This window comes from Mustela nigripes, chromosome 13 (genome assembly GCF_022355385.1).
Source record: "Mustela nigripes isolate SB6536 chromosome 13, MUSNIG.SB6536, whole genome shotgun sequence".
Lineage (NCBI taxonomy): Eukaryota > Metazoa > Chordata > Mammalia > Carnivora > Mustelidae > Mustela > Mustela nigripes.
Window position 1 is genome coordinate 69,875,857 of NC_081569.1, and position 12,658 is coordinate 69,888,514.

Below are 12,658 nucleotides of genomic sequence, written 5' to 3' on the forward strand. Positions count from 1 at the left end.
GAGCCCGACGCGGGGCTCGATCCCAGGACCCTGAGATCATGACCTGAGCCGAAGGCAGTGGCTTAACCCACTGAGCCACCCAGGCACCCCAAGAACTATGTACTTTTATATAGGTCATCATTTCAAGCAATTAAAAAGAATTAAAAAGTAGACATTTACATAATTAAATTTTTCTGGGTTTAAAATTATATTCTTTGTCATTGCATAGCTTATACTGGATTTATTTCATTATTTTATTTTTTAAAAAGATTTTATTTATATATTACAGAGAGAGATAGTGAAAGAAGGAACACAAGCAAGGGAGAGCCAGAGAGGGAGAAGCAGGCTCCCTGCTGAGTGGAGAGCCCGACACAGGGTTCGATCCCAGGACCCTGGAATCATGACCTGAGCCAAAGGCAGAGGCTTAACAACTGAGCCACCCAGGCAGCCCTGGATTTCTTTTTTTAAGGTCTCAGGGTGACCATAAATATCTTTTGGTCATCAATTCTTTTCTTACCTATTATTGGTTGAATGTTGTTTTCCATTACAACAATGAACTGATGATAGATTCGTATCGCCACATCACTAAGAATCTGTCTGTATTCTGAGAGGTCAAAGTTGTTCAAGCAATTCTTATTCTGATGTGGACTATTAAGCTTCATGAATTCCTGAAAGTAATGTGAGCATATAAATATTAGAATGATACAGACATGTAGGAAATTAAATCACTACCTCTATTAGGGACAGTCCAATAAGCGTCTATACTTTAAAACCCAGCTTCTGATTGTATGAAATGAGCTCTGCATGTCTGTAGTGCCGCTTACTCTCTATAACTGTCGCCATATTGCCTCCTCACCCTACAAATAGGCACCCCCCACCCCCTGCCCTGCACCTATACCATACAGTGCAGAACAAATCCCATGGAAGCTCATCAAAAAAGACGGCAAAGCCACAAAGGAAACACACACCTGTAAGAGGCCAGGAGATGCAATACAAGAGATTCATGACTTAATTATTATAGAGCACAGATTAACCTGAAATATTTTAAAATGTGTGTTATGGACTAAATATTTATGATGTCAGAGCCCTCTCCTCCAGTGTGGCTGTATTTGAAGATGGAGCCTGTGACCAGGTTATTCAGATCAAATGAGGTCCTTAGTATGAGGCCCTAATCTGATAGGATTAGTATCCCTTTAAGAAGAGACACTAGGGGGCACCTGGGTGGCTCAGTCAGTTAAGCATCTGCCTTAGGCTAGGGTCATGATCCCAGGTTTCCAGGATCCATATGGGATGGGGGGTCCCTGCTCAGCAAGGAGCCTGCTTCTCTCTCTCCAGCTCCCCTGTGCTTGTGTTCCCTCTCTCACTGTCTTTGTCATAAATAAATAAAATCTTAAAAAAAAATAAAAGAAGAAGAAAAGACACTAGAAAGCTCAGTCTCTTCTTCCACACCTCGTGCCCCAAGGAGAGGCTGTGGGAGGGTGCAGCAGTGAGAAGAAGCTATCCACACGCCAGAACAGAGCTCTCAGCAGGAACTAGCCATGCTGGTAGGCTGGTTGAGGGTCAGACTTTGGGCCCCTAGAACTGTGAGAAAGTACATTTCTATGGTTTAAAAGCCTTCTAGTCTGTGGTATTTTGTGATAACAGCCCAACCAGATTAATATGATATATCCAACATGTTCAAAGAGGTAAAAGAAAAAGAAAGCATTAAGAAGAGGATATAATGATAAGAGGCAGAGGTGAAAAAGAACCATTGAAATAGAAATGAAAATATGGCAGTTAAAAAAAAAGCATTCAAACAGGGAAAAGAATGCTGTATACATGGCGGAGGGGGCAAAGAAAGGGTCAAAAGATAAATGGTGTCGAATAATATCCTCTTCCATTAATGTCTCACACATGCCAGTTTGTCTTAAATGGACTGGGCTGTGCCCCCAGCTCCTTTTGTTATTCATTTTAGTCAGAGATTGGATTATATTTACTTACTTTTCTTCTTGTTCTATAGTACTAGTAGAGTTACTTTTATATTTTATTTTACTTTTCCTTCATTGGGACAATTAATTATCCACCCAGAAGAAGGTATGAGGTAATTATCTCACACATCATGGGATAAATAATCACACCAGTTCTGGATAGATAAAAGCATAACTGTGAGCCCTAAATTTGAATTATAGAAGTTTAGAAGAAAGTAAGAGAAGTTCATGGTCTCAGGCAGGGAAGAATTTCCTGAAGACACTAAAACACATATCATAAAAGAGTAGGATTGGTATACCAAAATTCAGAAATTGTGTATAATGGACTCCATAAAAAAATTATAAGACAAACCATGGTTTATTCATGATATGTAAAGATCTCCTACAAATAAGTCAGAAAAAAAATTGTCTCTAAAGAAAATGGAGACGGATGTCAGTAGACAATTTAAACAGAAACCCAAATGACCAATGAGCACATGGAGTGACTCCTTTTTTTTTTTTTAAGATTTTATTTACTTATTTGACAGACAGAGCTCACAATTAGGCAGAGAGGCAGACAGAGAGAGAGAGAGGAGGAAGCAAGCTTCCTGCTGAGCAGAGAGCCCGACACAGGGCTCGATCCCAGGACCCCAGGATCATGACCCGAGCCAAAGGCTGAGGCTTTAACCCACTGAGCCACCCAGGCGCCCCTCTCTTTTTTTTTTTTTTTAAAGAAAAGATTTATTTTATTAAAATATTTATTTTACTTATTTTAGAGAAGATGGGAGTAGGGAAAAGGGCAGGAGAGAGAAAGAAAATCTCCAACAGACTCCCGGTTGAGCATGGAGCCCTACGTGGGCTTCATCTCTTAACTCTGAGATCATGACCTGAGTGGAAACCAAGAGTCAGACACTCAACAACTGAGCTACCCAGGTGCCCCTCCATGGAGTGAGTCCTCACCTCACTAGTGATCAAGTAATTGCAAATTAAGTCAACAAGGTATTATTTTATACCAATGAGATTGGTAAATAATTAAAATGCCTGTCAATATCAAGTGTTGGTGAAGGGATGACACTGGAAACTTCATACACAGCTGGTGGGACCATTAATGGTACAAACATCTGAGAGAGCAGTGAAAACCCTGAAAACTACCTTATTATTTTAGGTCAGTGACATTTTAGTCTGTGAACACTTGAAGGTGGAGAATTCCTTTCTGTTGGGAGCAGAGCTGGAATGGCAAAGAATGTACATACAGATTGTGGAGGAATGATCAGAATCCTGAAGAGAAAAGAGCTCCAAAGAAACATAACAGTCATGTTAGTCTAAAGATTGGATTTTAGAGTCATGATACTGAAAACTTCAGAATGTCACAACCAGAAACAAACTTAAAAATCATCTTACTTTATTATTATTATGATGCTTTTATTAATTATTATTATTTTAAAGATTTTATTTATTTGAGAGAAGGGGGAGGGGCAGAGGAGAGGGAGAAGCAGACTTCCTGCTGAACAGGGCTCATTCCAGGATTGAGGGATGGTGACCTAAGCCGAAAGCTTATCTGACTGAACTACCCAGGGACCCTGACCTCATTAATTTAAAACTCAAGGAAAACTGAGACCCAGTATCATGCCCAAGGTCCAAGCCTCTTGCTAAGTCTTTCTGACTGTGACTTCTGTCTGACCAGTGATGTGAAGTTGGCCTCCTGGCTGAGAAGGAGACGGGGAAGCCATCTGGAGCAGAGGCTACCCCTGGAGCTGGGGATGTCCCCAATTGCTGTGGTGAGCTCTTGCTCATGAGGAAGTTAGAGACCAGCAGTCTGCACAGAACACAGAACAGGCAAGTGTCCCTACCTCTTCTCCACTGTACTGCTTCAGGCAGTTGAGGAAATGACACGTATTGGAAAGCCAAAAAGACAGCATCTCAAAATCGTTTACATGTTCCTTAAAAACAAAAACAAACAAACAAACAAACCAAGAAAGACAAAGTTGGATCTGGTGACTCCTGGTGCCTTTGAGCCAAGATCACATGAATCTTACCAATTTGGTCAATTCATGGCTTTTGATCAGAATGAATTCTTCTTTTATTCACCAAAGACTTTACTCAATTTATACTATAATGATAAACTTTTATGTTTATTTAGCAGGTTCTGGTTTGCAAAGTATTTCTGATGATGAAACTTCCTGGTAAAGTTAAGTCGGGATCCTCGCTTTCCAGAGCTCACGTTCTGACTGGGAAGAACGTTGTTCGTAACATCACATACGCAAGACATAATTAAATGGGTGCTGAGCTCCTGCACAGTGGTCCTAGGCTAGACTCCCAAACGCTCAGGATGCAAGGATGCTGGTGAAAAGAGGGCAGCTGAGAAAGTCTCCTACGAGCGGGGAAAATGCTGTCCTTGAAGGAAAGGGCTGGAGGGACAAGAGCTCAGAATTGAGGACTCTGCTGGGGAGAGTAGCTCTGCTTGTGGGGCAGCGGGAAGAGGCACAGAGAAGGTTAAGAGGTGCCGTGGTCAGAGGTAAGCGGAAAACTGGGAAAGTCCCGGGATTTGAAGGACAAAGTAGGAGTGTTTCAGAGAGGAGGGCCTAGTGGTTCCATCCACGGGAGGAGGATAAAAAAGAAGGGAAAACCATTGGATTTAGCAAGAGGAATCATTGGTGATCTTTCTGTGGAGTGACAGGAGCAGAAGCCAGACTGCCGGAACCGGGGGAGCCTGCTAGTTGTGAGCACCTTGGCAGTCGGGGCGGGGGTGGATGGAAAAGCATAGAGACTGTGGGGTATGTGGGCAGGTCCTGGCCACACAAAGGCAGAGGCCAGGGAGTCACTGGGGAAACGGAGACAGGAGATGCTGGTGAGAAAGGATTTATACTCTTCATGCCTGCATCTTTTAGTTTCTAAATATTTAAATATTCCAGAGAAGCAAAATGAGGCAAATACTGTGTGCCTATAGCCTAGAAATGCACATGTGCCCTAAAACCCATGGGTGCCCCTTCCAAGAGCCCTCTGGTGGCTCTCGTGAATATAGCGACCAGGAAGCACTCAACAACAGACAAGTGTTAATTCTCTACTCCTAACTCCTGCTGAATGATGAATCCTCACAGCAGGGGACTCTCACCTCCTGAGCAGGTAGTGGTGATGGGGCTGGTGATTACCAGGTTGTAGCCTTGGAGGTAAGGCCTTGAGGTCTATGTGCTAATCTTTAGCCTTGGGGATCCCTGACGGAGCTTGTCTTTTCCAGACAGCTTGGCTTTTTTCCTTGGGTGGGCCTTGGGCTTGCCTGAGGAGTCCCGTGGCTCACCAAAGACGAGAGGTGAAGGACGGCCCAAGGATGAATCCTTAAGATATTCTTAAAGTAACCAAAATACCAAGGGCTAATGTCAAAGGCAGTTCCTACCTTAACCACCTGCTTGATGCCATTGATGGTGCTGTTCATGAGGGACTTGACCATACCGGCATCATTCCGAGAGTCCGCGTAGCGCACACACATGAACAGGATGTGAGCCGGGAGCCCTGGGATCATGTTCACCACCACGCCACGGGGCTTCAAGTCTGGAACAGACAGAGCTGATGAGGACTATGGCTGACAGCCAGCTCTCCCCATCAGCTCTCCCCATACGGCCCAGGCCTTGTTTGCTTTTCTGTACTGGATACAGTGCCTGAATGCATGAGGAATTCAGTCTGGCAAAAATATACAGGTACCACCTGTTCCTCTTACTTCTCATTTGCCAAGTACTTTCTCTTTTTTAAAAGGCTGAAATTCAGACAGAATTTGTGCTTCTCCCTGGCCTGGAGACCCTAGACTTCAGACCTCCAATATAAGGGAGGAGACCCACGTCCGTGCCCCCGACTCCAGCCTCTAATGAGGAGGTGGGATATGATCTCAGTGACCACATGCACCCCTTGAATCGGGAAAATAGACACACAATAATCCTGCAGAGAAGGCCTTGCTGGCCTTGAGCAGAAGAGAATGGCAGGGGGAGAGAGGGGGAGTAAAGGGAAGAGAGAAACTTTATAGAATGAACTCAGGTAAGCAAACAAGAACCTTCCCATGGCTGCATTAAGACAGGGAACCAAGAGGCCCTATAGCTGTGCACCTGTGAGGGTAGAAAGGAAAGGGTCCTGGGGCTCATGTGCTCTCTGCGGGGATGGGGGTGTCACTTAGAAGAGGAAGTTAGGCTACACATCAGTTTTCTACTTTAAGATCTTGAGATCAGCTGATAGAAAGAAAGTCAGTTTTCTCCCTCCCCCTGGAAAACCATGTAGTTTTCATGGTGAAGACAGTCTATTAAGATTGGTTCTAAGACCACCAGCCCTTGAGTATGTATGCTGGCATATTCCTGTAACAGAGGTGGGCTGGGAAGCCTGTATCACATTGCCTACAAATAAAATTCTCAGTGGAAATCAAAAGGAACAGGGAGCGACATTACTTTCCCCATAGCTCCTGTACTAAGACACAAAAATGAGAGGCTGTGTCTTCTATCTGGATAATATGATTAGACTTTGGAAGGGGTAAGGGCAGCACTTCTTCTTCTTCTTCTTCTTCTTTATTTATTTATTTATTTTTTGACAGGGAGAGATCACAAGTAGGCAGAGAGGCAGGCGGGGGTGGGGTGGGGAAAGCAGGCTCCCTGCCAAGCAGAGAGCCCGATGTGGGACTCGATCCCAGGACCTTGAGATCATGACCTGAGCCAAAGGCAGAGGCTTAACCCACTGAACCACCCAGGTGCCAGGGAAGCACTTCTTAACTGAGGGCAATTCTGGCTCCCTTGGGATGTTTGGCAATGTCTGGAGATGTTTTCATTGTCATGACTAGGGGTTGTTACTGGTTTCCAGAGGGTAGGAATCAAGGATGATACTTAATATCCTATAGTGCACAGCCCCCCACAACGACCAATTATCTGGTTGCCAGTGTGGAGGTTGAAAAACCCTGGGCGAGGAGAAGCAGCGGCCCCCACCCAGGATGGGAGCAATGAGTGAAGGAGTGGACATTCAGAGTTCCAGGTCTCACTACCAAGAATGAGGTTTTGGATGAGCTTGTCCTCATCTTCCATCTTGTACTCCAGCATTCCAAGGTACTCCCTGGGTCCTGAGGACAAGTGGCCATCATTGCCTATAGGCAGAGGCAAACAATCAGTTAAATTCACAGAAACAGCTTCTACTGGCTTTATATATAGCCTACTCTGTCTCTCTCCACCCCATTCTGACTGGCTGGCACATGAACACGTGTGGCTTTCAGATAAATGAAACTTGACTAATCCTGAAGAGCTCCTCTGGTAGTGAGTCATGTCTGCGAGTCTATCCATGAGTACTGCTGCTGCTGAGAAGCTGGAGTTATCCTTGAAGAGAGCCCCATGAGAGCCAGCATGAATCCAGCACCATGCAGATAAGAAAGCCAACCAAAATATTGCTTCTCTCACAGCCACAGTCAAGAAAACAAGATTCATGGAACAGTTGGTGAGCAAAGTACCGAAGGGCATGATCCCAAGGGGATCTGTATTGGTTTTCTATGTGCTGTAACAATTTACCACAAAGTTAGTGACTTAAAATACCACAGATTTTCCCAGAAGACTGATATGGACCTCTCCTATAGGACTGAAATCAAAGTGTCAGCAGAGCTGAGTTCTGGAAGCTCCGGGGGAGAGTCCGTTTCGTACCTTTTTCAGTTTCTGGAGGCTGTCTATACCTCCCAGCTTATGGTCGTAACACTCTGACCTCTGCTTCTGTCACCACGTCCCCCTCTCTCTCTGCTTCCATTGTCATATCACCTTCTTTCACTCTGGCATTCCTGCCACCCTCTTATAAGGCCTCTTGTGATTGCACTGGGTCCCCTAGATAACCCAGGGTAATCTCCCCATTGCAAGATCCTTAATTTAATCACGTTGGCAAAACCCCTTTTGCCTTGTAAGTAACACAGTCACAGGCCCTGGGCTTTGGGGTGTTGACATCTTTGTGTGTGCCAGAGTCTGCCCTCTGGTCACCAAAGATTCATGTCCGTTCTGAGAGGAGATGTGATGACAGAAACAGAGGTTAGAGAGTCAGAAAGAGTCTGATGATGCTATGCTGTTGAATTTGAAGATGGAGGAAGGGACCCATGAGCCAAGAAATGTGGGTGGCCTCCAAAAGCTGAGAAGGCAAGGGAAAATCTTCTCCCCTAAAGCCTCAGGAAGAAATATAGCCCTGACGACATATTGATTGTAACTCTCTGAAAACCATTTTGGACTTCTAACCTCCAAAACCTTAAGATGATAAATTTGTGTTGTGTTAAGCCGCTAATCTGATGCTGACTTGTTACAGCAGCTGTAGGAAATACAGGGGCTATAAGAACTGTTACAGAAGGGGATGGAACAAATGAAGGAGGCAGCACAGCAGTTAGGCCAAGAAGAAGGAGAAGGGTCTGGTGGGTGGAAAACAAGGTTGTGCAGGTAACAAGTTACCAGAACTTTCTTATTATTGTATGAGACTTTCTCCTGCTAATATACTAGCCCTGTTTCCTTGGATACTAATCAAGGTAGAATGTCAACAGTCTTACTAAGCAATACAGTTTATGTTAAGAATGGCGTCTGATTGGTACCCTGCATCTGGACCTGGAAGAATAAGAAAGGAAGCAGAACTATCCAATAAGCCCGTTATACTCTGGGTATTCTTGTGTGTGCTGACTTGTATCTGGGCATGTTCCTTGCAGGAACTCTGGAAGCAAATGGCACCGATGGAGCGTTCAGAAGATGTTGGCTTCCTACCAAGAGTCATGTGGCCGAGCCTAGAAGCAGATGCTACAGCCCATTAGGCCCTCGGGTGACTAGACCTCTGCTGACGACTTGATGGCCCTCAGAGCCAGAGCCCTAGAGCTAAGTTGCTCCTGCATTCTTGACTCTCAGAAACTCTGCGTTGCTGTGTGTGTGTTGTTTAAAATTCCTAAATTTGGGGATAAGTTTGTTGTATGACAATAGATAACTAATACAGGAAGGGAAGCTAATGTACTCCACTTTAGCCCCCTGGAATTGGAGGAGGTAGTAGAAAGGCCAAGGAAGTAGTCTTGGAGGCAAAGAGGGGCCGGGACTCAGGAGCAGAAGTGAGGAGTGAGAGGTGGAGTTGGAAATCCTGGTGTTGAGGTGGTAGTTTATTCGTTCTTTCCAACAACAGGGACTTGGGAAGGGCAGACATGGTCCCTGCCCTCATGGGGCAGACTGACATTTATCATTGATGACTGAAGGAGAAAGATCCTCATGTTGGTGGTGGGTATTTTGAGACTGAGGTGAGAGTGGGGTAAATAACAGTGAAGGAGGTCTTCAAAGAAATGAATAGAGAAAAAAGAACAGACAGTTAGAGATACAGCCTTCGCTATCCAGGTTGGGAGGAAAAGGAAGCAATATGGAAGCAGGATCAAGAGAGCAGAAGAGAGAAGTCAGAAAAGTTCAGTGACTCAGAAGCAGACGGAAGGTCGTGAGGGCATTCAAAGTGAGAAGTTCAGTCAATGTTCGGGACTCCTGTCTAGCTTCTCAATTCTCTACTTCTTTCTTGTAACAGAAATGGAGGTCTTGATCCTGTATAACTGGGAAAGGAAGACAATTTCAAAGCAGTTATACTGGAAACTTGTTCACAGTTTCATTTTTACCAGGGAAGAGTTAATAGCAGATGAGATTAGAAGTATTCGTTATGGGATGTCCCTTACAATTCCATGAGTGGATCTGCAGTTATCTGCAATTATAGCTGATGAGCTATCCTCTGGCCCAAAGGATCGTTCCATTGGCCCATCACTGAGCCCTAAACTGCTCCCTCACAAACTGCCCCATTTGAGAATCGTTCCTTTGACTCTCAAAGACTCTGGACCACTTCAGGAAACAAACAATGCTTGTTGACCTTATCTGAGAGTTCAAAAGGCAGGAAAGGGAATGTTATTTTTCCTACCCTTTTCAATCGTCTTGGTTAGAGTCTTGACTTGATCTTGTAGCTTTTTAATCACTCTGTCCTTCATGTCTAACTCTTCTTCAAGATCCTACAGAAATCAAAAGAAACAAAGACATTTGCTTCAAAGCATTTTAATCTGTGTTTTGGTAACAACTTCATTAACATAACACCCAATTCACTTTGAAGGACACATCTGGTTGTTTTCTAAAGTTAGCTAGACAACCACCACCATCATCTAATTCTGGAACATTTTTGTCACACCAGAAAGAAACGTGTAACTTGTTCCCCTAGTCCCTTCCAGTCCTTGGCAATCACTGATCTACTTTCTGACTCTGTATTATTTGCCTCTTCTGGACACTTAACATAAGTGGAATCATAAAATGTGTGGCCTTTTGTGTCTGGCTTCTTTCACTTAGCAAATGTGTTCAAGTTTCATCAGTTTCTTTCTTTCTTTCTTTTAAGATTTTATTTATTTATTTGACAGGCAGAGATCACAAGTAGGCAGAGAGGCAGGCAGAGAGAGGGGGGAAGCAGGCTCCTGGCTGAGCAGAGAGCCCGATGCGGGACTCGATCCCACTACCCCGAGACCATGACCTGAGCTGAAGATAGAGATTTTAACCCCCTGAGCCACCCAGGTGCCCCAGTTTCATCAGTTTCAAGTATGTATCAGCCCTTCATTCCTTTTTGTGACTGAATAATATCCCAGTGTATAGATAAGGCATATTTATCTTGATCTACTTTTCCCTTAATGAGGTAATGCCCATAATAAAGAATTGAAAAATACTGTGAACCTGTGTGAAAACAGGTTCTCTGGATATCAGAAACTGGAGGCAGAAAAACTGTAGAGATTTGGGTCCTGGCTTTGCATTTCCTTCCTGATAAGGAGGTGCCCTTGCTCATGCAGAATTTGGCTCAGGAACCAGCAGAGTCCTGGATGCCTACAGATATTTCTTAGAAAGGACAGAGTGTGGTAGGTTCTTCCTGAATTCTGGGGGTTTTGGCTCGGAAAGGATTCAGGCTTGAGATCCAGCAGTGTCTGGCACGTAGTCACTACAGCTGAGGAGCCCCTGGGGAGTCTTGGCACTAAGGAAAAATGCTGTTTCTACGCTGTGACCACCTCTCTCCTGCTGCGGTTCTGGGTCTCTGGCTAAACATGTTAGGAACATTTTTTGGCTTTACAAGTGGGGGTGTGGATACAGTTACCTCCCTCCTGTCTCAGTCCATCCTAAGATAATTCTAATAATAAGTCACTAGTCGATGAGAACCAGGAGGAAACCACTGTTCATGTTTTGATTTATTTCATTCCTTTCTTTTGTCCTAATATGGCACATACAAATTTTATGAAATTGGGGTCATTACTGCATATAAAGTTTTAAACTCTGTATTTTTCTCTCCTTATATTGAAGACACTTTCCCATGTCATTGGCCATATATGCCATCTGTCATTTTAACACCTAATTCATAGGATATACAACAATTTGTTCTATCCACTATTGTTGGATATGTATCCGTTTGCTATAATTAATAACATTATGATGAACACTCTGAACAAAAATCTTTATTCACATACCTAATTTCTTAGGATAGTAAGATATTAGAAATTGCATGACTGAGTCAAAAAGAATGTGATTCCCAAGGTTCGTGATACTTGTTTCCAAATCACCCCTGAGAAAGTTGATGCCAATTTCTATTCCCGGAAATCACGTGTGAGGGTGCCCCCTGCAAGGCGTTTTCAGCAGTACCATAAGATCTCTATTACTTGTGGGGCAACAATAACATCTAGTTTTAATTTTTCATTTCTTTGATAAATAGTGAGATGATCACTAAAAGTTTTTTTTACCTTTTTTAAAGAAGGATTTTTATTTGACTCAAAAATCATGTCTTGGGCCAAATCGTGTCTCCTCAAAAAATTCATGTCTACTTAGAACCCCAGAACATAACCTTATTTAGAAACAAAGTCTTTACAGTTGCAATTACACTAAGGATCAAGATGAGGTCATCTAGATTAGGGTGGGTCCTAAATCCAGTGAGATTCTCCTTCTAATAGAAAAGGACACAGAGAGCTGCATGAAGGCTCAGGCAGAGTTCGGAGCTATGTGCCCCAAACGCAGGAATGCTGGGAGCCACCCGCAGCGGGAAGACACAAGGCGGGATTCTGCCCTAGAGATTTCGGAGGAGCGTGGCCCCGTTTCACCTTGAATGGGACTTCTGCCCTTCACAACTGTGAGAACAAATTTTTGGTGTTTTAAGCCAGCCATTTTGTGCTAATCTGTTATGTCTGTTCTAGGAAGCTAGTATGATGAAGTTCCTTTGTGAGCAAAATCCACCCCTTTATATAGAAATTACATTCTTTTGTTGTATATGAACACAACACCGAGGTTACTCACTGGCTCCAGCGTACGCGGTTGGAGGGAACGTGCAGCTGTGAGTGTTCTCCGGCTCTGGCACCGTGGCCCGGCACTGCCTGGGAACAGAGCCAGGCACACCGAGGGCTCCTGAGGAGGGGCGCTGAGTGGGCTTCACTGCCCCCTCTGATGCTGGAGCATCAGAAACAAACTCCTACAAACCCCACACAGCTCAGGGACTGAGCTGCACGCCCACAGGGAGGGAGTGGACGGTCACGTGGGGACAAGATGCACAATACCCATGACCCCCCATCTGCCCTCTCCCTGACTACCGACTCCGGCTCTGGCCCCAGGGACACGGGCTCCAGCGCGGAAGGCAGGACCACCTCTCCCAAAAGCTCAGCAGCCAGTTGCTTATCTGCCATGACCCGAGGAGGCGACTCTCTGAGAAAGTTGTATCCCCCTCAGAAAAAGACGGATATCGTC

General features: G+C 44.5%; 1 protein-coding gene across 2 annotated transcripts in view; it reads right to left on the minus strand.

Moving 5' to 3' along the window:
- Window positions 1-12,658, minus strand: part of MYO5C (myosin VC) — a 91,592-nt gene that overhangs the window by 14,133 nt on the left and 64,801 nt on the right. For both annotated transcript variants that reach the window (XM_059372842.1, XM_059372843.1), the window contains exons 33-37: window positions 9,828-9,915; window positions 6,934-7,032; window positions 5,317-5,471; window positions 3,776-3,865; window positions 497-647 (exon numbers count right to left, since the gene is read on the minus strand). In XM_059372842.1, coding sequence (XP_059228825.1) covers window positions 497-647; window positions 3,776-3,865; window positions 5,317-5,471; window positions 6,934-7,032; window positions 9,828-9,915 — 583 coding nt within the window. The remainder of the gene's footprint in view (window positions 1-496; window positions 648-3,775; window positions 3,866-5,316; window positions 5,472-6,933; window positions 7,033-9,827; window positions 9,916-12,658) is intronic.